We start from the raw sequence: 20,885 nt of genomic DNA, 5'->3' as shown, positions 1-20,885 counted from the left end.
GGTGGGCGCGGCCCTGCGGCCGGCTGTTGTTAAAGGCGTTTGTGAGGAAAAAATCCCTTCAGAGGTCACCCTACTGCTGCCCCCTCTGTGCCTGGGGCTCTGCTGAACGCTGTGGCAAGGTACCTCGTGAGGGTCCTGCAGATCGCTGCTGTGCCTTTATATTGAAGCCAGCCTTTCTTTGAAACATGAGTGATTGCCCCGTGTTCTCCCTAATTAGAAATAACGTCATTAGTTTAAAAATAAAAACACTAGGAATGGTTGTGTTGGCCTGCCAAACTCTGTGTGAGGCTGCCAGGTGACCTGGTGCGGTTGGTGGGCCTGTGAGGTGACGTACCGCAACATCCAGGTGTCCCAGGCAGAATTAAAGAGGCTAAAGATTGCACAGAATTAGAATTCTGGCTCTCATTACTATTATTACCATTTAAGATTTCCTTATTGGGAAGGAAAAGCTGGGCTCCTGCTCACCATGATGCAGGATTCAGTGCTGGGTCTGTAGAGGAAAAATGCACCTGAGATCACAGTTTGCTCTGCAGTGTGAGTGGCTGCCAAATGCTCCCTGTTGTAAAGTGAACGTCTGTCAAGTGAACTCACGTTTGAGACCAAAGGTGAAAAGTTGTCTGGCATAGTAATGATAACCCAAGGTGCTTAATTCCTTGCTGATATGTATCTTAATTATTGATATTTGCTTTACTGAAACACTGGTGCATTGAACAGTGGTGGTGGCTGTGCTCTTATGTTTCTGAAACCAAAGTTTGAGAGTCTCAACTTCTGTTTCCACATTAATGCAAGCTTTTCTCTCTTGATTCTCTTGAATCTTCTTGATTTCTTTGCCTTCACTTTCAGCAAAAGCTGCACAGGATCAATTTGTCCCATGTACCCGGTTAGTTCCAAATGTGTCACCTTCATTATCTGGCCCAGATTGTCTCACCAAAAATCAGTCTAAAACATACCTCGGGGAAATAATACATCTTAGCTGTGTTTTACATTCTGTAACCTACATCTAGAATGATAAGACGTAACAATAAACAAGGACATACCTTCTAAGGTTTCACAGTAATCATGTTTTAAATACTAAACAGTCCTATGTTTTTTCCTTACAGGTTTTCATTCAGGCTCACATATTTTTCATCCTCATGAATCATCACCTGAGCTGGAACCAACAGACAAACCTTTGGATCGGGCTTTGGAAACACCAGGTGGGAAGGTCAGGGTCGGGCTGTTTGGGAGCCAAACTACAAACACTGCCGGGCTGTCGGAGGCGGCGCAGTTCTGTCACTGGGTGTAAAACCCAGCAAACAGGGCAGGATTCTGAATAAAAACAGGTGAATTAAGTCACGGAGGGGTGAGTCAATTGAATCATATAAGCAAGAATGCATTGTATAGCCTGTTCTGGAGTGATTTCTTGCTGGCACTGAAGGCCATAAAACTAAACATGTTTGTTGCCACATCTGATGTATAAAGAGAAGTCACCATTGACAGCACAGTTGTACTGTCGCGCTGGAGGCCTAATGCCGTGTTCCCGCTGCAGTGGGGCGGACCCGCCGCCTGTCGGCGCCATTCTGGGCTCGCTGCCACCTGCTGCGGGGCGGCGCCGGGGTCGCTATGGCGACGTGCGTGGTGCAGCCGGCCGGCAGGGGGCGCTGTGGGCGGGGTGAAACTGAAAGTAGAGGGCTCTGGCCGCGGCTAGGCGGGACCTGGCTCCGCGCCGCTCCGGCTCGCATACCCCGCCCCGTTCGAAGCGCTTGAGGCTCCCGGCCCGAGTATGGCCGAGAATTTCGACCGAGCTCCCGGTGCCGGTCGAGGTCGGGGCCGCGGGGGCGGCGTTCTCGCCGGCGCGCTGGAGAACAGCGGCGGGGCCTGCCCCGGAGGCGGCGGTTCGCACGGCCCCGGCGCGGTCGAACAGCAGCAGAACAAAACGAGCGGCCTTCTCCCCCAGCAGGAGCCCCTGCGGCCTCCGAGGACGGCGCCGCTGGGCACTGGAAGCGCAGGTATTGGGCCGCCGCGCCGTAAGACGGGCCCTCGGCCCGGACCTTGGCGCCGCAGGTGCCGGGGAGCCAACCCCGGGCCGGGCCGCGCTCGCCCCTGTTCCCCGTCCCGCCGGGACCGAGGTTTGTGCCGCGCCGTGCCGCACCTCGGCCGGGCCGGGAGGACGGCGCGGCCTTAGATGAGGGCCTGCGTTCCACGGGGCCGCGCCGCACGCGGCTGGGCCGGGAGGTGGCCCGGACCCTGCGCCTCTCGGCCCCTGTCGCGGTTCTGCGCTGTGGGCCTGTACCCGGGGAAAGGCGTAATGCTGCATCGCAGCCTTAGCGCAACGCCCCCTGCCTCCCTTTTGTGCGCGCACATCTGTGCGTGCGTGTTATCCGTCTGTTAATCCGACCGCAGATGGTCTCATCCTTCCTTGCGTTGGAGAAGTCTTAACTCCGGCCTAAAGGTTCGAGAAAACATAAAGCCAAGCCAAATGCAGCCCGAGGCGCTGTCGATTGGTTAACTTTTAAGGTGTAGGGATCAGATTCCCTTTTCAATGAACTTAGGAGCTACTCTGATTTGTGTATTTGGAAATGTTCAAAAATATGTTTCAAAAAATAGGATTTCGATGCTTTGGGTTTTTTTTGGGTTTTTTTTGTTTTTTGCTACTTATATGCAAGAAGGACATATTAGCCTTGAGGAATGTGTCAAAAATTAGTGTTGTCTGCTCTTTATTGACCCTTGAAATCTTTCTTTTGCATTTAAAAACTGAATAATCTGCAAGGGAAGCAGGCATACCAGAAGTAGACTTACCGGTTTCTCATGTTAGTGCTCAGAAAATGTGTTTGCAAGGGAGGCTGGTTGTCCCTCTTCTTATTTTCTTTTTTTTTTGTCACTCTCACATGCAGTGAGAAAGGCATCAGAGTTTCCAAAATTGAAAATTTTACCTACATTTGAGAAAAGCAATAAAAAATATATAAATAAGATTAAATGTTCTTGAAAGTATGTAGTCAAAGTATATTTAAAGTCAAGAAAGTTGTTTATTATGTGGGAGTACATAGCAAGAAAGCAATGTCTAAGAGAAGCTGTTAACAAAACCTTTTCAGAGCACATGCAAACAACAAGAATCCTGTCTGGACCACGAGTTTCACTACCTACTTCTGGACCAGAAATGGCAAAACCTCAGGTGCCTGTGACTCCTGTGGCAATGTCAAAATTGTCAGTTAAAGCTCCTGAGTTCTACCCATCTGGATACAACCCAAACTTCAATCAGAACTTGACAGTAAGTGTTCATCTCCTCTTCTTAGCTCATAGCAATTTATTTTTATGCTTTCTTGATATCTTCAAGGCTACATTTGCCTGAGAAATTTCAGAAATTCAGATGATAACCTCCAGAGTCAAGGTACAGTGACAGTGGATGGGTGTTATGGTATACATGAGTTAGTGTGCAGTGTTCTTCTGAAGTTCACAGCAGACAACCACAGCCTTTGTTGATTACACCAGACACTGACTCCAGAAACATCCAAATAAGCCATCTTTTTGGAGTCTGTCTGTTGAATTTTTGTCAACAATGCTTTTTAAGTAAAAGCTTTGTCGCACTTTTATGCAGATTTCTCAAGTTTTTGACGCAGTGTGGGAGATGAAGGCTTAACTTAACCTGTAAAAATATACAAAAACAATGATGTGATAATATGCAACTACAATGAGACTATATTTTGAATAACTAATAGAAAAAAAAACTTGATTGGAATCCTAAACATGGTGCTGGCTGGTTTTAATTCTTATTCTTATCAACAAAATCATGCTGCTTGGTGCTACCTGCTTTGCCAGCTTAGTGAATAAAGTGACCTGTCCTGGATAATACAAGCTTATGGGCAATGTACAACTGTTAGCAAAAAGCCAGCACAAACACTCTTCAATGAATGGATAGGATAGGGAAAAATTATTACTTTGCCCCAGTACACTGCTCATGTCCTGTGAACACTGCATTTCAGTTTCAAGACCCAAAAATGCCGTTTAGATTGTCATGTGTTTGCATATGTATAATTACAAACTCCTGAGGCCAGCAATGTTCTGCAAAAGCATGCAAGCATGTGGGAGCTCCTCATTGCTATTTTGTAGGAATGTATTATAAGAGATTCAGCTTTTAATAAAAATAAATTCAAAATCCTAGCAGAACCTAGACCATTTATTTGAGTGTGTTTGACATGTTGCATGGACCCTAATCAGTCTATACTATGCATGGAATAGTGATCTTTCATACTGAATTAACATCTTCAACTGGGTTAGTCTGCAATAAAATGTTGGTTTAGAGCGCCTTGTTTCTATGCAGGTTTTACTCATGAGCTTTAAAATTGGTATAAAAACAGTTTTGAGAAACCTTTGATTTCTTTGACTTAAAGTTAATACAATTCAAATTACAAATCACACTTGTAATGTTCCTAGGAGTTTTTAGACCTGAAAATTTGCATTCCTCTTTTAAAGTACACAGATCTTTTGCTGTTAAGCATTTATTTTCTCAAGAATAATTTGTTGATTTATTGTGTTTTAGTAAATTATGGTAATAGCTATGTGTGTCTTTATAAAATTCAGTCATTCTGTTCATCTCCAGTTAGGTAATGTTTCTGTGTCCCTTAACTTCATACATACACTCAAATACGTGACCTCGTATGTGCAACATTTCTTGTACTTAGTTTTTCACTAACTTTGTTGAAAGTTTTATATATATATATATATATATATAAAATCTGAAGGAGAAAAGGTTTATTCCTAAGAAGTCTGAAGAGAAATCAAACTGATGATAAATTGTCGGTGTCTGAATGGAAATGTTGTGAATACTTCTTAGGTGTGGGAAAATGGTATTTGGCACACTGACTGAAACAGCCTGAGAGCAGATTTGGCTCATGGATCCTTCCTACAGACGTCCTGATTTTTAAATTTATGTAAATCAGAGGGTTATTTGCTGTCTACCTTGCCTGTTCATTGTTAGTTCTTCAAGCTTATGAACTGACTCCTCATAAAATAGAGGCAAACTGCTGATTTTCAGATTAGTTGCACATCCTTTTTCATTGTGAAGAATAACATAATGGGAAGGAATTAAACTGAGAAATCATTGAAATTAATGGAAAGTTTCAATTTGACTTTCATAGCTTTAAATCATAAATTAGTAATGAATGTGTAAATGTACAGCCTTCTGTTTACCTGCAACGATTTAAAAATAACTAAGAGAACTTGCTTTGTTTTCACTTAGTTGATATAGTATGTGGTGCTGTATTAAATGTTTTGTGTATTATGTATTAATGTTAAATCTTAAACTCTGCCAGTAAGAAATGTAAGTCACTTACATCTAGAAGTTACTGAACTTAATCTGTTTAGCTTTTAAAGTATATATGTTATTACTAGTTAGTTACATCACAAAATACATTTTTCCTATGCTATTCCACTCATGTACTTGCATTATAATCATCCCATAACAGTATAAAGGGTTACAGACATTCATTTTTGAATGAACAAAATTAGCAGTTGTCTGTTTCATCACTGGGAGCGTAAACATTGGTTAAGTAGTATTGTTCCAGCTCCTTCTTTCTTGAGATAGCAGGTGTGTTTACTGTCTGCTTGTTAACCCCAGTAACTGCAAATTAATGCAATACCACTGAAGAAGACATGAAACAGAACTATTTATCTTTGATCCATTTCCAGAAAATGCAGCTTCACTAGCTTTAGAAAATCAGTTTTCCTGGCCTAAGTTTATGCATAGGAATACTACACTGTATTTATTATATTTCTGTATTTTCTCCCTCTCTTGCTTATTTTGGAGCACAGTGGCACTCTCTGTAAGTGCAAAATATTTTGTTTCCAATTTTGAGTTACTTTTCCTTCTGCAGTTCATTCATCTGCAGCACAGTATGTGCGCACATGAAGAAAGGGTTTAGAGACTCAGTTAGGTAGATCTATTCTTAGAAGGTATACTTACTTGTTAGCCTGTTGATCTTACATCCATTTTAGCAAACTGTGTAATTTGGTTGTTCTTTGTTTTGTGTTATTCTTTATTTCTTTTTAAGTCTATTGGCATGCTTGTCTGAAAGACCCTAGTCTCTGTAAAAGCACGTTACTTAGTTCTACTCATAGCACTACTGAAGCTTTCTGAAGTACTGAGGTTTACGCGCTCTAAAAATATTTGTGAACCAGGTAGTAAGAACTGCTATCACGCATGCCAAACATCGGGAGTTACTGGTAACTAAGGGCTGTATGGTTGCTTCTGAAGCTGGCAGGTGTAACAACTCTAGGTTCTTTATAAATGCTATGTTTTTTCATTGCTATAGGATTCTTCCTTCGAAGATGGATATGGTGGGTATCTGACTTTGGCAGAATACGTACAAGACTTCCTAAACCATCTCACTGAGCAACCAGGTTGTTTTGAAAGTGAAATAGAACTGTTCGCTGATACGCTGAATGGCTGGGTTGTAACAGATGAAGCTTTGCAAGAACTTGTTGATCTCATCTATCAGCAGGTAGCCTGTGTATTCTATTTTATATCATGGTTTGGATGTCTTTTGTTACCTAGTGTCCAGGATACGCGTAAAAATGTTATTTGTTATATAATTATATCTGGTGAGCATTTTAATGTTTTTCAGCCTGTGTCTTTAGCCTGGTACCTGCAGAGGAAGATTTTGCTGGATACGCACTAAGGATGGCTTGAGTGTAGGGTGTTTGAGGCATTGATAAATTCACCCAATTTCTCAGCTGCCTTTATGGTGTACCCTAATCTTACAGATTACATGCTAAATTGCAGCTGCAGCTCTTAATTAAAGGAGTTATCTTTGAATTGCTGTATTTACATAGCAGGCATCAAAGTAACTCTTAAGCCATATCTGAGTAGTATGTTTTGATTCTTTCCTGCAGAATATATAGAATATATTTGTAGAATCATAGAATGCCCTTGATTGAAAGGGACCATAATGACCATCTAGTTTCAACCCCCCTGCTATGTCCAGGGTCATCAACCACCAGACAAGGCTGCCCAAAGCCACATCCAGCTTGGCCTTGAATGCCTGCAGGGATGGGGCATCTACAGCCTCTCTGGGCAACCTGTTCCAGTGCGTCACCACCCTCTGTGTGGAAAAACTTCCACTGAATATCTAAGCTAAACCTCTCATGTCTTAGTTTAAAATCATCCCCCCTTAATATTCTTCATTATGCTTAGATACTTTTAATTCTTTGAAATTCTAAACAACTAACTAGACATATACTATATATATCACCCTTCAGGAAATATACTTTTCTCACAGGCTTTGTCCTTCATTGTTGGTCTAATGGTAACTAGGTCCAGTTCCATTGATGGCCATGGAAATCAGGACAGAGACCTTAAATTGAACTCTGTCCTAATTGGGGAAGCCATTGGAGAGAACAGTTGAATCAGTTGAATCCAAGCAAATGAACTGTTGTTCCTGTCATTTGGGCTTGCTACAGAGAATGTAGTCACACTTGGGCTTGCTATTTATTACACTGGGTGTCTCCCACTTTGCTGAGTTGATTCCTTTCAAACACTTGAGGAATGTGAGCGACTCTTGTATTCCTCATCTAAGCAGAATTTTTACTGTGAAATACTGTGGGCTATATAGAAGCTGCATGACTGGTTGGTTCTCACACAGGACTCAAGAGTCTTGAGTTTCTTATTATCATACAGGTTCTTATTATACAACTGCCAAATGAGTGCTGTGTTTGGCAGTATCATTTTCTCATCCTGTATTTGGATACCTGGAGAATAATGAATAAACAACAGGAGTATTCAGCATAATTTTACTGAAAGAAAAATAAAGAAAGAAATAGGAATTCATCTAAATAACAAACATCTGCATACATTAAATAAACTGACTCACATTTAATGCAAATCTTTAATTTGTCACCTCATCTCCTGGTTTAAAACAGGCCTGGTAACTGAAAACTGCTGAGTGTTAACAATCTGAAACATAAATTAACGTGAGAAGCGAAATACATCTCAGTGTTTTCAACACTAGAATATAAGATTTTAAGTTTGGTTTTGGGGTTTTTTGGTTTTTTGTTTGTTTTTTGTTTTTTTTTGAATGACTGGAGATTATAGCATTTGAATGTCGGTGCATTTATTATTTTTCTGTCTTGAGCTTCTGCACATGTATGTCTTTTCCAGCCCTAGTTTATCACAAAACTTTCATTACATTACCAAAATGAGTTTTTAAGTATCTGCTTCAGTGATACTAATTAAATCCAGTTGAGAAGATTTGTAGATAGTTCTGTGCAACAAAAAGGCTAAAATGAAGGGGGAAAAAAAGAAACAAATCCTGCGCAGTTCTCCCTTCTTTTGAAGGTCAGGTGTCTCAGTCAATCTATAAAGATTAATCATCTGCTTTTCTCTATTCTTTCTAATACATTTACATATGTACCATTTCTTGTCGTGATTTACTCTTCCTAGGCATACTCTACTGCTGAATATAGATTCTAGAACAGATAGCTCTGAAATTTTATCAATTTTTTTGTTTGTTTGTTTAAACATTCATTGCTCTTTAAGAAAGTGTATATCCCTGAAGAAGTCTTAATGCCCTCTATAGATTTTTTTAAAATTTATTTTTATTTATTTATTTTTTTTACAGTTTCTACGTATGTTTTAGACACTCTTTGGTGTAGGTTATAATGGAGGAGTTGAATGCTCATGGTAAAAAGCCACAGAATCACGTATAGTGAGTGTTTCTGTTCTGAAATGTGCATAGCGAAGCGTTGAAAACTTATGTGCCAAATAATAATAATTAATCTTCTACTTTTCAGTTATCAAATCAACTGTTGTTAAATAGCTTTTTCTAAAGTTAAAGGTACTTGCTCATAACCTAATCATTACCTGTACAGTTAATTTATTTATCCACTTTTACTTTGAAAGGCCACATCAGTCCCAAACTTTTCCTACATGGGAGCAAGGTTGTGTAACTATTTATCTCACCATCTAACCATTAGTCCACAAAGTGGGAACTTCCGACAGTTGTTACTTAAAAGGTAAGTATCAGTGTGTCCTCTTAAGCCTATTACTTCCTGTGGCTGGGTTATGTATCTTCTTCTTTTGTGTGTAACTCTTAAATAAGCATCCAAAGAAGTATGAATTTAAAATAGAAGGATTTTAAATTGAGAGCTATTAAGGCAGAGGTACATACTGGATATTGAGTATGTACATACGTTATTTTCTTTTATGTAAAAACTGGACTCAGTTCAGATTCTGTAGTCTCTTCTGAACTCAGTACCAAATTATAGAGTAAATTTGAAAGCTAGTCGTATATACTTCAAAAGTATCCTAAAAATTTACATAAGTAAGACTTCCTTTGTCCTGTCCTTGTCCTTTGACTCTTACTGGGACTCTTTTTTTCTTGAATTGCTTAACTGGCTGGACTTGCTGTGACTTCATGGATTACATGGTGCAACATTTTTTAAATGAATGTGTCTCCTTTAAAATCCTAGCGTGTGACATTTGAAGGATTAATATATTTTACTTCAGGAGTGTTTAAAAATAATCCTTTTCTCTTTAAGGACTTTTGGCTTTCTAAGCATCAGGCTTAATTTAAAAGTTTTGCTTAGTGCATGGAAATTTACAAGCAAAAGCATGGTAAGCTTAAAAGATCATCAAAATGAATTTCTGGAAATTGGGAGCAGTACCTTTTGGAAAAGCAAAAATACTTTGTTACATGTCCTTGTTACAAAGGATATAACCTTTTCTCCTTCCTAGTGACACTACAAATCATCATTTTTATCTTGTTTTCTTAATTACATTTGTTAAGTGAATGGTATAATGAAGGAAATCCTTGCTAATGGTGATTCTTGGTTTTAAAACCAGCCCAGTGATAAAATTAGCACCCTAAAAATGTAAATTTGAGGTTGCTTATGGTTTTGCATCTACTATGGATTAATTTGGGATGGGGTGAGGATAAAAAAAGCTAACTAAATGAATACATATTCTCTTTCTCAGCCCAAATTTCTATCTAAAATGTGACATCTCTCCTCCTTAAACTGTTGAGTTTTCTCAAACATTTCCCAGTCAATTTCTTAATCTCAGCATGTAGGTAATGAGAATATATTGGAGGTTGTCTTGTTTTCCTTTTAATCTGAACTGCCATGTAAACTAGCACTATCTTTGACACACTTGTTGAAGACTAAAATATTGTGTCACTGCTGTATTTCCTTAAGTTATAAATGCTTTTAAATGTATTCAGTTTCCACCGCCAATTATAACTAAATTATGCATAGCTGTCACTTAAAATTGTGGCATAAAGAATTTATCGAGTAAGTGTATAGGCATACCTGGCAATGTGAGCACTGCCTTAAAATGGGGAGAAGCGTTACAGTACCTCCTGTATTTCTGTTAACATTTAGATGCCTCTGTTAAACTTGCATTCATACCGTATTAGGTGTATTTTTGTCTTCAGTATCTCAGTGCTTGAAACCACAATCATGTCATCATATTTATTTACTGAGGACAATAAAACACTTTGCATTTGTGTAGTCCTCTCATTTCCTTTACAAATCATGCTTACCAAGATTCAACATGGAACAGTTTTAACACAGTTCATAAGTTCTTAGCAATGTACTAAATCAGTAGCATATTGTATGTGTTGGGATGCTTTTAAGCACAATAATGATATAATTTTGTTTAATGTTTTCAGGTGTCAAGCAGAGTTCGAAAACAGAGATGAAGCTGCAAAAGGAGATGAGGTTACTCGAAAACAATTCCATGCCTTTGTACTGTTCCTAGGTGAACTTTATCTTAACCTAGAGGTAGGAAAAAAGTCATTTTTCATGTGGTTTTTCACCCATTTTTGTTGCATTTAAGCAAATACTGAAACAAGAGGTATCATTTAAGGTATTGTTTGTGTTGGTTTTTGTTGCTTTTTTATGTAGAAGGGAATAAGTAAAAAACTTCAGAACATTTTAACTGCATATCAAAGGAACAAGCAAAAATGGACAGGATAATTAAAGGAAAAAAAGTGTTTGAAGATACTTTTTAGAAAAAGTGTAAGAGTTAAAAGAACCTAGCACAAAGTACCTTTCCTAAAACTTGCCTGGTCATACCTACTTCACTGTTGGAAAATTTGGAATGAAGTTCTCTGATTTTATTTATTTATTTATTCCGTCATATGTTAAAACCTATCAAAAGCAAATTTAGCCACTAGCTGGAGCTATTAAATGTTTGAAGAAGGGTGAGAGATTTCAAAATGAGCAATCGGAAGTGGAGACCTTCAATGGGATTTCTTTTCAAGGTTTGAATCCTTGGCTTATGCTTGAAGCACCTAATACTTTCTTTAGATCAGTTTTTTTATATCTGTAGTGCTTACATACATTTTTTTTTTGTACACAAAAACCTTACTTGACTCTTACACCTGTGAGTTCAGCAAAGTCACCAACTTCTGTAATAAGCTTGACAATTTTTTACTGAAGTATTTCAAAGGTATGATCTAGTGAGATGCTGTAAAAATGTTCTTGTATCATGGGGAAAGAAAGCGATTCTCCAGCTCTTCCATTTTTGTACATAAACGGGCTTTGAAATGTACTTTTGTCTTTCTGGAAGTAAAAAGGAAGCTTTCCAGGAAGTTTGGGGGGAGAGAGAGCTGTCCAGTTTTATGGAGTTACCCCTCTTATTTTTAAACAGTTTTCTATAATGATTTAAAAAAAAAAAAAAAAACTTTCAGAAGTAAGTTATTACAGCAGTAGAGAAGTGTGATACAATATCAGGAAGAACTTGAGATTCCAAGAGTTTGGGATGATTCAGATTATTTGCCAGGCATCTTGCACTTTCTTCTCATCAATTTAGTAACAACAAAAAAAAAAAGAGAGAGAGAGAAAGCTAGAAGTGCATTATTGTTACATTTGTAAGAATATTATTCAGCCTGTGTTCTAAAGTAGTTGTACTAGCTGGTGCGTTCTTCTAGCTAAACAGTTAAATTATGTTAATTACCAAGTAATTAACTATGTTAATTGCACATCATTTAAAAGGGAAATTATAACTAAATTAATTTCTGAAATGTAAGTCTTTTAAGTATTTTATTAATGTCTTGCAGATTAAGGGAACAAAGGGACAGGTAACAAGAGCAGAAATTCTTCAAGAAGGCCTTCGAGAATTGCTAAATGCTCTTTTCTCTAATCCTGTGGACAGTAACTTGATATGTGCAGTGAAACTGCTGAAGGTGAGAGGAGTTTTAAATGAGAAAAAAAAAAAGTTTTTCAAGTGAGGACAAAATTCATCAGCGCTATTTGTTTATGCAGTTGTGTGTATATCATATTGTAGTTAAAATTCAAATATTAGGATACTTTGAGTTTTCTTCATCTGGGGTAAGTAAAAGTAGAGTCCATCAGTGCATATAATGGGAAGCAAAGAGAATGGTTCATCCATGGTTCCTGCTGTTGAATCCAAGTGGGATCTGGAGTGGAGAGAGGAGATAAGATAGGAGGAAAAAAAAATAAGAGGAAGTGAAAGAAAAGCCAAGTGAAAACCTTTTTCTTCATGCCAGAGGCTGTATGTATTCCTTGGTCACGAATCTGAAATCTAGACTAGCAGAAGTATCATATCACAGTTCCTTTTACAAACCAGTAATGTGATATAGAGAGACTTATAATCACAGGTGAAGTAGAAGTTCAGAATTGGTTGGGTAGAGGGAGAGAGATTAGTTTCCTAATCGGCATAAACATTAGTGGAATTGAACAACTGTCATTTTTGGATATCCTTTAAAATAAAGTTATATACTAGTTTAAAAGTATTAAAATGCAGGGCCGCATAGAAGAACAATAGCGTTGAAGCAGAGGAGTAAGCAGTCCCTTTAGGTCTGTTGCTACTTTTGTTGCAGGAGAAAACAGTAACCGACTTGAATAAATGGTAGGGTTTGGGCACACTTTCTGTTTTGAAAAATACTGACAATTTAAGATCTGCCACTTTCATTTTCTTGGGGTTTTTGTTTGTTTGTTTGTTTGTTTCAGCAAACTGTTATGTCTATCATATATCATATCCTACTTTATTGCCTGAATGTTACAGAACTTACTGTGTTGACAGCTTCTTAAAGTTTTCTGTAATTTGCTTTTTGAAAAATGTACCCATCCCTTGTCTTTAGTTGACAGGCTCAGTTTTAGAAGATGCTTGGAAAGATAAAGGAAAGGATGATATGACCGAAGTGATTCAGAGAATTGAAAATGTTGTACTGGATGCAAACTGTAGCAGGTGAAAAGCTAAATTTGTTCCTTGTTTTGTTTGTTTTACTAAACAGGAAAGCTTAAAAATACTCAGGAGTACTGAAAATGTCCAAAGCATGCTTTCACTGAAAAACTTTTATTAACTAGAGGTCCTTTTGGGTAGCTTTTTTATCCAGTATGTAATATTTTTTAACTAATGGTCTTGGCTTTGTTTGCTTTTTTTTGTTGTTGTTTTTATCTTAATATATGTGATTAATGACGCATATGTCTTGAAACCACTCTGAAGTGCTTTAGGCTTTAAAAGCAGGAATAAGTTGTGATATCTCCTTATTCATACTTAAATCAGAATTTAAGCTTTAAATATGGTATTAAAATCACTGTAATTGTAGGTACAAAATGGAATACAATTTTCTTAAGTTTTTTTTTTCCTTTTTTGGACGTACCTTTTTGGCAAGGTCTGACTACAGGCTGCAGAAAGTAGAGGAAACAATTAAAGATACTTTCTTTCCTCTCTTTCTCCTAAGAACTCTTCTCCATGAACTTTCTTCAGAGAAGAATGCAACTTCTGTCATTTTAGGGAAGTAAGGAGAGGTGATATTTAATGTCTTGGAGGCCTTACTTTTGCTCCATGGATTACAGAATTTCAGTTTGAAGTAGGGGGCTAAATTCAGAAGCATAAACTAGATGTTTGAATATCATTCACTCACCCTCCTCCCTGTTCTCCTCACTATACTATCCATTTACAAGAAAAAGATGCATTACCCTAGTTGTGCTAGTTTGTTATCTTGATAAAACCTACAGCAGTTTCTATTTAATACAGACTCCCTACACTAACACAGAGGAAGTGGAGAGAGTATTTCATAATTGTCACACTGAGCATTTAGATTTGGGGGGAGGAGGGAGGAAGGACTCAAAATTACCTGTAGGTTGGAACAAATTTTTGGAGCTTATTCTGTGAGGTATCCGTCTAGTATTTGTAGGATAACAGATGCCCATTTCCTTGCTTAGCCAAAGAACATTCTAACTTCTATGGTGTTGCTGTTTGGTATTACCAGAGATGTTAAACATATGCTTCTGAAACTGGTGGAACTACGATCAAGTAACTGGGGTAGAGTTCTTGGAACTTCCTCACATACAGAAGCTACTCCTGAAAATGACCCAAACTACTTTATGGTAAGAATGTACTTCAGCTCCTTAATTTAATATGAATTTAATTTGATTCTTAGACATCTGTTTAACTGAAAGCTTCAAACAACTGCTTATTTGAATGTATGTGATTTTCTCTATAACTTTATCCTTAGAATGAGCCAACATTTTACACTTCCGATGGCATTCCTTTCACTGCAGCAGATCCAGGTACATCCTGTTTAATGTATACCTTCTTCAATAAGCTGTAATTAATTGTATTCTTGCCTAACTATATATAAAGTTCTTTGTAAAATATCTGAAACTCTTGCAGTTTAAAAGACAAAATTATATATGACTTTCTGGCTTTGAATTGTACAAAACATCCTTTACTCAGGGAATAAAAAATGACTATGTTTGAAATTGAGGATATGTATTTTAGTTCAAAGTATTCCTCAGCACTTGGTCTCTTTTCAAGGCTAGAAAACTTAGTCTTCTTCTATACACTGTTGGAATCCTGAAATCTTTAATGGGTTCAAGAAGGCCTTCTGGATAATCAGTTCACTGAATTATGTGCCTTACTGCCTAGTGTTTGTTTTCTAACATCTGGATACAGCGTAGTATGGTGTCATTTGAGATGAAGGTATCTGTGACTACCTTTACGGTTCTGTGGGATGATGGATATTATTCTTGGAGTTTGGTTGATATCCTAAAAAAAAATGCTGTAATATATATATATATAATTTTTTTTCCCCTACTGCTTCATTCAATTTATGGTTTCCTTAAATAAGCTACTTTCAAATTGTTTAGATTATTAATTTAGAGGACTAATCTCAATATATGTCTCTCCATCTGGTTTTTTATTATGTCAGATTACCAAGAAGAATATCAAGAGCTGCTTGAAAGAGAGGATTGGTTCCCAGATTATGAAGAAAATGGAACAGATTTATCAGGAGCTGGAGATCTGTATGTTTACTTCTAGAATAACTTTCTTAAAGATAACTTTGTACATACTACTTGTTCTTTCTGCAAACTTAAGAATGCAATCTTGAAAAAATTAAATAATCACTTCTCAACCTTGCAATAGGAGTTAAATATTTATAAGGTGTATGTTGGTTTGCAATTACACAAGTTAAATATCTATCCTTTTGGATATTATAATGAAATTTCAATTATTTCTGAACAGGTGCAGACTTCGCTCACAGTGCCTTTTTCAGCCTTTAAAAAAACTGAAGTATCTGAGTTTCAAGCACTCTAAGGCAGCCTGAGTTGAGCATATGTCATAGCTAGAGATTATGACAATATTCAGCCTTTCACAGGGAAGGTTGCTAAGTTTTTCTCCTAAGCATGAATAGCACTCCCATGTCATGTGGCTGTTAAGTATTTTTTGTAAAACACAAAAAGCAGCCTCATAGCAAAGGGGGAAGCAGTAGGTGAGAATATAGTCTGATTTTCTGATATTGGTTTATAAGAACCTAATTGGAAACCACTAGAAAGAATGGGATCTAAAATAAATTACACTTGAACTTTGTAATCATCTTGTTGAAAGAGATTAGAATCTAAAAAGTATTTTCAGTAAGAGTTCTGGCCTGAATCAGTATTTTTCTTAGTGAATTAGAAGGCTTGGATGGAAGCTAGCTGATGTACTTGCAGGAATTATGGGATGAACATAAATTAGAGATGCCATCAGGAATCAGCAGGCTAATACTCAAATAAAAACACCTGCTTGAAGTGATGTACTTGTAAGACCAAATTAAGTACTAAATGGAGACAGGCAGCACTTTTTTTTCTTCTTTTTTTTTTTTTTTTTTTTTAAAAAAGCATATCTGAAGATTGGCATATGGAAGACTGACTCAGCCTTTATGAGAACTGATGTCAGGACCATCTTTGCTGAAAGCTTAAGAAAAGCTTATACAAATATATAGTTCAAGCTTCTGTCAGCTATTTCTTGGGGCTTTCATCCAGGAAAAGGGCTCTCTGTGCATCTACACTGCTAGAAAAGAAAGAGGACTGATTATTTAAGGCATAATACTCAAGAAAAAAATTTCTTTTTGTGTATTTCCCTGACAATTACCGTGATTTTGTGTAAAACCTAACATTTCTGGCCCCATTACAGATAAGATATTTTATTGCCTTGTTTGGAACTCATACACAGAAGATCACCTCAAACAACTGCACAGTTGCTGAGAGTCATTAGTTAGTTCTTTTTAAGAACTATGTTCCCACCCATACAGAATAGCCTGGCTTGGAAGAGACCTTGAAAGTTCTAACATAGGCAGGATTTCCATCTGCTGCCTCTGGCTGCCCAGGGTTCTAGCCAATCTGGCCTTGAACTCCTCCAGGGATGGAGCATCCAGAACTTCTTTGAGCAGCCTGTTCCAGTGCCTCACCACCCTCTGAGTAAAGAATTTCTCATACTGTCTAATGTAAAACACTATCATTTTAGTTTAAAAGCATTTCCTCTTGTTCTGCCACTATCAAAGCAAGTAAAAAGTTGGTCTTCCTCCTGTTTATATGCTCTGTTTTGAGTAAAGTGGTCTTCCTGGAGCTGCTTGTCCTACAAGCTGAACAAGTCCACCTCCCTCAACTTTTTTCATAGGAGAGGTGCTCCAGCCACCTGGTCATCTTTGTGGCCTCCTCTGTACATGCTCCAATAGCTCTGCATCCTTCTTGTCCGGAGGGCCCTGGGCCTGAACACAGTACCATGAGTGAGGCCTCACAAGGGCAGATTAGAAGGGAATAATCACCCTCTCCCTGCTGTCCCACTTTTCTTTTCATAAGAATCATTTTCATAGAATATTAAGGTTGAAAGAGACCACTAAGGACATCTAGTCCAGCCATCACCCCCTCACCATCATGCCCATTAAACCATGTCCCTCAGTGGTGGCAGCTACCTTGGTTTTGAAAACCTCCAGGGACAGTGAAAAGCTGGGAAGGCTTCCTGGGAAGCCTGTTCCAATGCCTGACCACTCTTCCAAAGAATAAACTTTTCCAGATATCCAATCTGAACTTCCCCTGGTGCAATTTAAGGCCATTACCTCTCATCCTGTTACTGGTTACCTGGGAGGAGAGGCTGACCCCAACCCTGCTGCACCCAGCTTTCTAGTGATGAGGTCTCCCTTGTGCCTCCCCCACACTAAAAAAATCCCAGTTCCTTTAACTGCTCCTCAGAAAACTTGTGTTCCAGACCCTTTACAGCACTGATGCCTTTCTTTGGACATGTTCCCCAGCTTTCTTGTAGTTAGGAGCCCTAAACTGAATGTAGTATTCGAGGTGTAATGTTCCTGGTGCCAAGTGCAGAGGAATGATTACCTCCTTACTCCTGCTGACTACATTACTTCTGATATAAGCCAGGATGCCATTGGCCACCTTGGCCACCTGGGTGCACTGCCGGCTTATGTTCAGCTGGCTTGTATCCCTCTTTCTGTCCTCTAGAACCCCCAAGCCTTTTTGTGCAGTGCTGCTATCAATTAGTTCTTCTTCCAGGCTGTACATGTCTGGGATTGCCCTGACCCAAGTGCAATACCTTGTTGAACCCCTTGAAGATTGTCAAGGTCCTTTTGAGTGACAGCTCTTCTTTCTGTCATATCAGTCACACTGCTCAAATGGTGTCATCTGCAGACTTGCACAGAATCCCACTGTGTGTTGTTACTGATCAAGCCCCAAGGTGGATTCCTGAGGGAGATCACTCATTACTGGCATCCACCTGGACACAGAGCTACTGACCACAACCTTCTGGCTACAATCATCCCACCAATTTGTTTTCCACTGGATAGCCTACCCTTAAAATGCATAACTTCACGATTTTGAGATGAGGGTATGTTGTGGAACCATGTCAAATGCCTTGCAGGAGTCTAGGGAGGCAACTTCAGTTGCCCCTCATTTGTCTTCTGATTATATCATAGAAGGACACCACACTGATCAGGCATGATCTGCCCTTGGTGAAGCTGTGCTGGCTGTCTCAGATCACCTCCTCATCTCACATGTGCCTTAACATGTCTTCCAGGAGATCGTGTTCCATGGTCTTCCTGGTTGCTGTAGGGAGAAAGAAAGCTGTTTTGAAACTCTGGTAGTCTTCACTCTCTGAAGTAGTTGTCATTACTAATGGAATCCAGTCTTTTCTCTGGCCTAAATATAGCAGGTCTTTCCTGGAGAAGAAAAAAAAAAAAAAAGTGGCAGCATATGATTTAATAAAAGGTATTATAACACAAATGCAAAAGAGACATGAATTAAGAGTGCCTTCTTATGTGTATCAGAAAATCAGAGTATAGGTTGTTCATATAATAACTTTTTCCAGCTCACTTGCAAACATGGTAGTTGATGCAGAGTTTGAACTAGGATGCTGACGAACGAAAAAACCTTTTTTCAAAAGGATTAGCACAAGTTCATTGGGAAATTTTGGAAAGAAGTTTTTAACATTGTATTACCCACTTTGTCATCCAAGGTACTTCTTTAACCTAGTAGGCAACATGATGTGATTTAAAATGGTGTCAAACACTGTAATGATTTGTACATGTCTGTGCTGCTTAGAGGCTTTTATTTACTCTCCACATTGTTGATTTTTTTCCTCTTTATCCGCTTTTAATTAATGTTACAGTTAACAACTACTTATAAAGGTCTGTTTTATTCTTGACATCTGTATAAATATTTCACCAGTATACTGTTGCTGAAAGTGTATACTTGAACTTACTTTTGGTGTTGTGGTTGGTTTTTTTTTTGTAGATATTTTGATGACATTGATGATGAGATGGATCCAGAAATTGAAGAAGCATATGAAAAATTCTGTCTAGAATCAGAACATGGAAGAAAACAGTGAGAAGTTACACATAAATATTAAATATGTTTATTAAAGCAGTTTAGGTATGGTTAGAGTGTAAGGGGATGCATAAATTGAAACATTTGTACCAAAATAAGAAAGTTGAGTTTCTCCAACAACTAAAGATACAGTTTCCCTTTTGTTAAACAGAATCTGCCAAAAATTGTGATCATATGCCCTGTATCTTAAAATGTTGTGTATATATCATAGTTTATTTTATGTACAGGTATATGGTCAATGCTTTGGCTGCAATAAAAATTCGTCTTAAAAATATCATAGTGGAAGTTAAATTTTAACTGAAGCGGAACTGACCCATGAAATTTCCTTTGTGGGAAAAAGGAGAAAAACGATTTGATCTTCTAATTGCTTGCTTGTTCTAATATGCAGTAGAACTCTCCTATCCCTTTTACCATATACAAGGAATCCTTTTTGTTGTTTTTGTTTGTTTTGTTGCTTTTCTTATTGCTAAGTAGAGTATGATCCAAATACAGATTATCTCTGTAGATCGCAATCATGGAATCATGAGAAGTAGTTTGTTAAGATTTTGTGTTTTGTGGGTTGTTTTGTGGGGATATATATACACACACACACACACTCTCTTTTTTTTATTATTTTTTTCTTTGTTTCTTTCTTCCCTTTTTTCAACCCAAGCCCTTTTGTGTGAGGTCTGGACACATTAACATGAAATATGGGGATATTGTGAAAAACTAAGCTGTATTTTATAAGTCAGGTGCTTTCAAGATCTGTGGTTCAGATAAGCTTATTTCTAACTTTTACAAGCAAAAACTATCCTTTAAATAATTTGCTGTGTTCTTCAAGACAACATGAATATAGTTATGGTTTAACCAACGCTCCTCAAGAGTATGTGCAGTGCTCGATATATTTTTGAATGTATCTAACATGTCTAACCTTATGGCAACACTTGCAATTTTCTCCATTCTTCTAATTATTTTATATAAGTTGTCTTAATTTTGTAGTTTGAGTACGTTCATGTATTTCATAAATGTTAACATTCTGAAGCTGACTGCTCTTTTTTGACTCAATATAATCATGTTAGTCTATAATATTCCATTGTTGCTGTTGTTGCCAAACTCAGTTGTACTGTTTCTTGTTACCTGTTTCTGGTTAGACTAAGTAGAACCCCTCACCAAAAAAAAGAAAAAGAAAAAAAATAAAAAAAAAAGAAATAATTCCCAAAAAGTAGCTACTGTAAAGAACATGTTGTAAATATGCATGTAAATAATTCTGTTAATATTTCACTGTAATACGTTTGGTTAAATGACTTGTGCGTCTGCTAATACAGTGAGCACTGTTTTCTGGGTGTTTATTAAATGTTCATTTAGGTTGGAGTTTTGGAAAATAAAATTTAACTAGCTTTGTTCCCTTTGTTATATTTTCACTGTTTTGCCTTTTTGCTTTTAAAAAAAAAAAAAGGTTTTTGATTCTTCTATATTTTTCCTACCTGCAACAGTTCTTTTTTTCTTTAAAGTAGCGGCCGCAGAGAGGATTACCTTTTACAAATGAGACACACAACATTTATAGAAGGACAGTAGTGGTCAGCAGATGTATATTAACATTTCAGAATCTCTAGATGAAAACCCAAGAAGCAGAAATGTGTAAATTAAATTATTTTCAGATGAAGGTACTTAACACGCACATTCTAGATTGAATTGAAATTTTTTAAAGAAAATTATGCACACATGTAGGTCAGTTTTATTATGACTTTACAAGCAGATTTCTTCTGGAAAATGGAAATTCTCAATAGCGTGACCAAGGAAGAAGGATTTGC

The 20,885-nt window shown here is 37.8% G+C and overlaps 1 protein-coding gene across 3 annotated transcripts; it reads left to right on the top strand.

Annotated features, from left to right (window-relative positions):
* Positions 1-2: 2 nt before the first annotated feature.
* PAIP1 (poly(A) binding protein interacting protein 1) lies at positions 3-20,487 on the top strand. 3 transcript variants are annotated; one of them, XM_015848660.2, is made up of 12 exons: positions 3-119; positions 1,101-1,196; positions 3,072-3,247; positions 6,288-6,476; positions 8,873-8,985; positions 10,641-10,752; positions 12,033-12,158; positions 13,077-13,183; positions 14,211-14,328; positions 14,457-14,511; positions 15,153-15,246; positions 19,003-20,487. In XM_015848660.2, exons 3-12 carry the CDS (start codon positions 3,077-3,079, stop codon positions 19,094-19,096), a joined length of 1,179 nt encoding a protein of 392 aa, XP_015704146.1. In that variant the 5' UTR covers positions 3-119; positions 1,101-1,196; positions 3,072-3,076; the 3' UTR covers positions 19,097-20,487. The 3 variants fall into 3 exon arrangements, with proteins under 3 accessions (XP_015704146.1, XP_032297095.1, XP_015704144.1); XM_032441204.1 differs by having other exon boundaries at positions 1,101-1,204; XM_015848658.1 differs by lacking the exons at positions 3-119; positions 1,101-1,196 and adding an exon at positions 1,665-1,988.
* Positions 20,488-20,885: the final 398 nt, after the last annotated feature.

The sequence above is a fragment of the Coturnix japonica genome, chromosome Z (genome assembly GCF_001577835.2).
Source record: "Coturnix japonica isolate 7356 chromosome Z, Coturnix japonica 2.1, whole genome shotgun sequence".
Classification (NCBI taxonomy): Eukaryota; Metazoa; Chordata; class Aves; order Galliformes; family Phasianidae; genus Coturnix; species Coturnix japonica.
The sequence above is the reverse complement of the archived record's forward strand: the minus strand, read 5'-3'. Positions and strand labels throughout refer to the sequence as shown.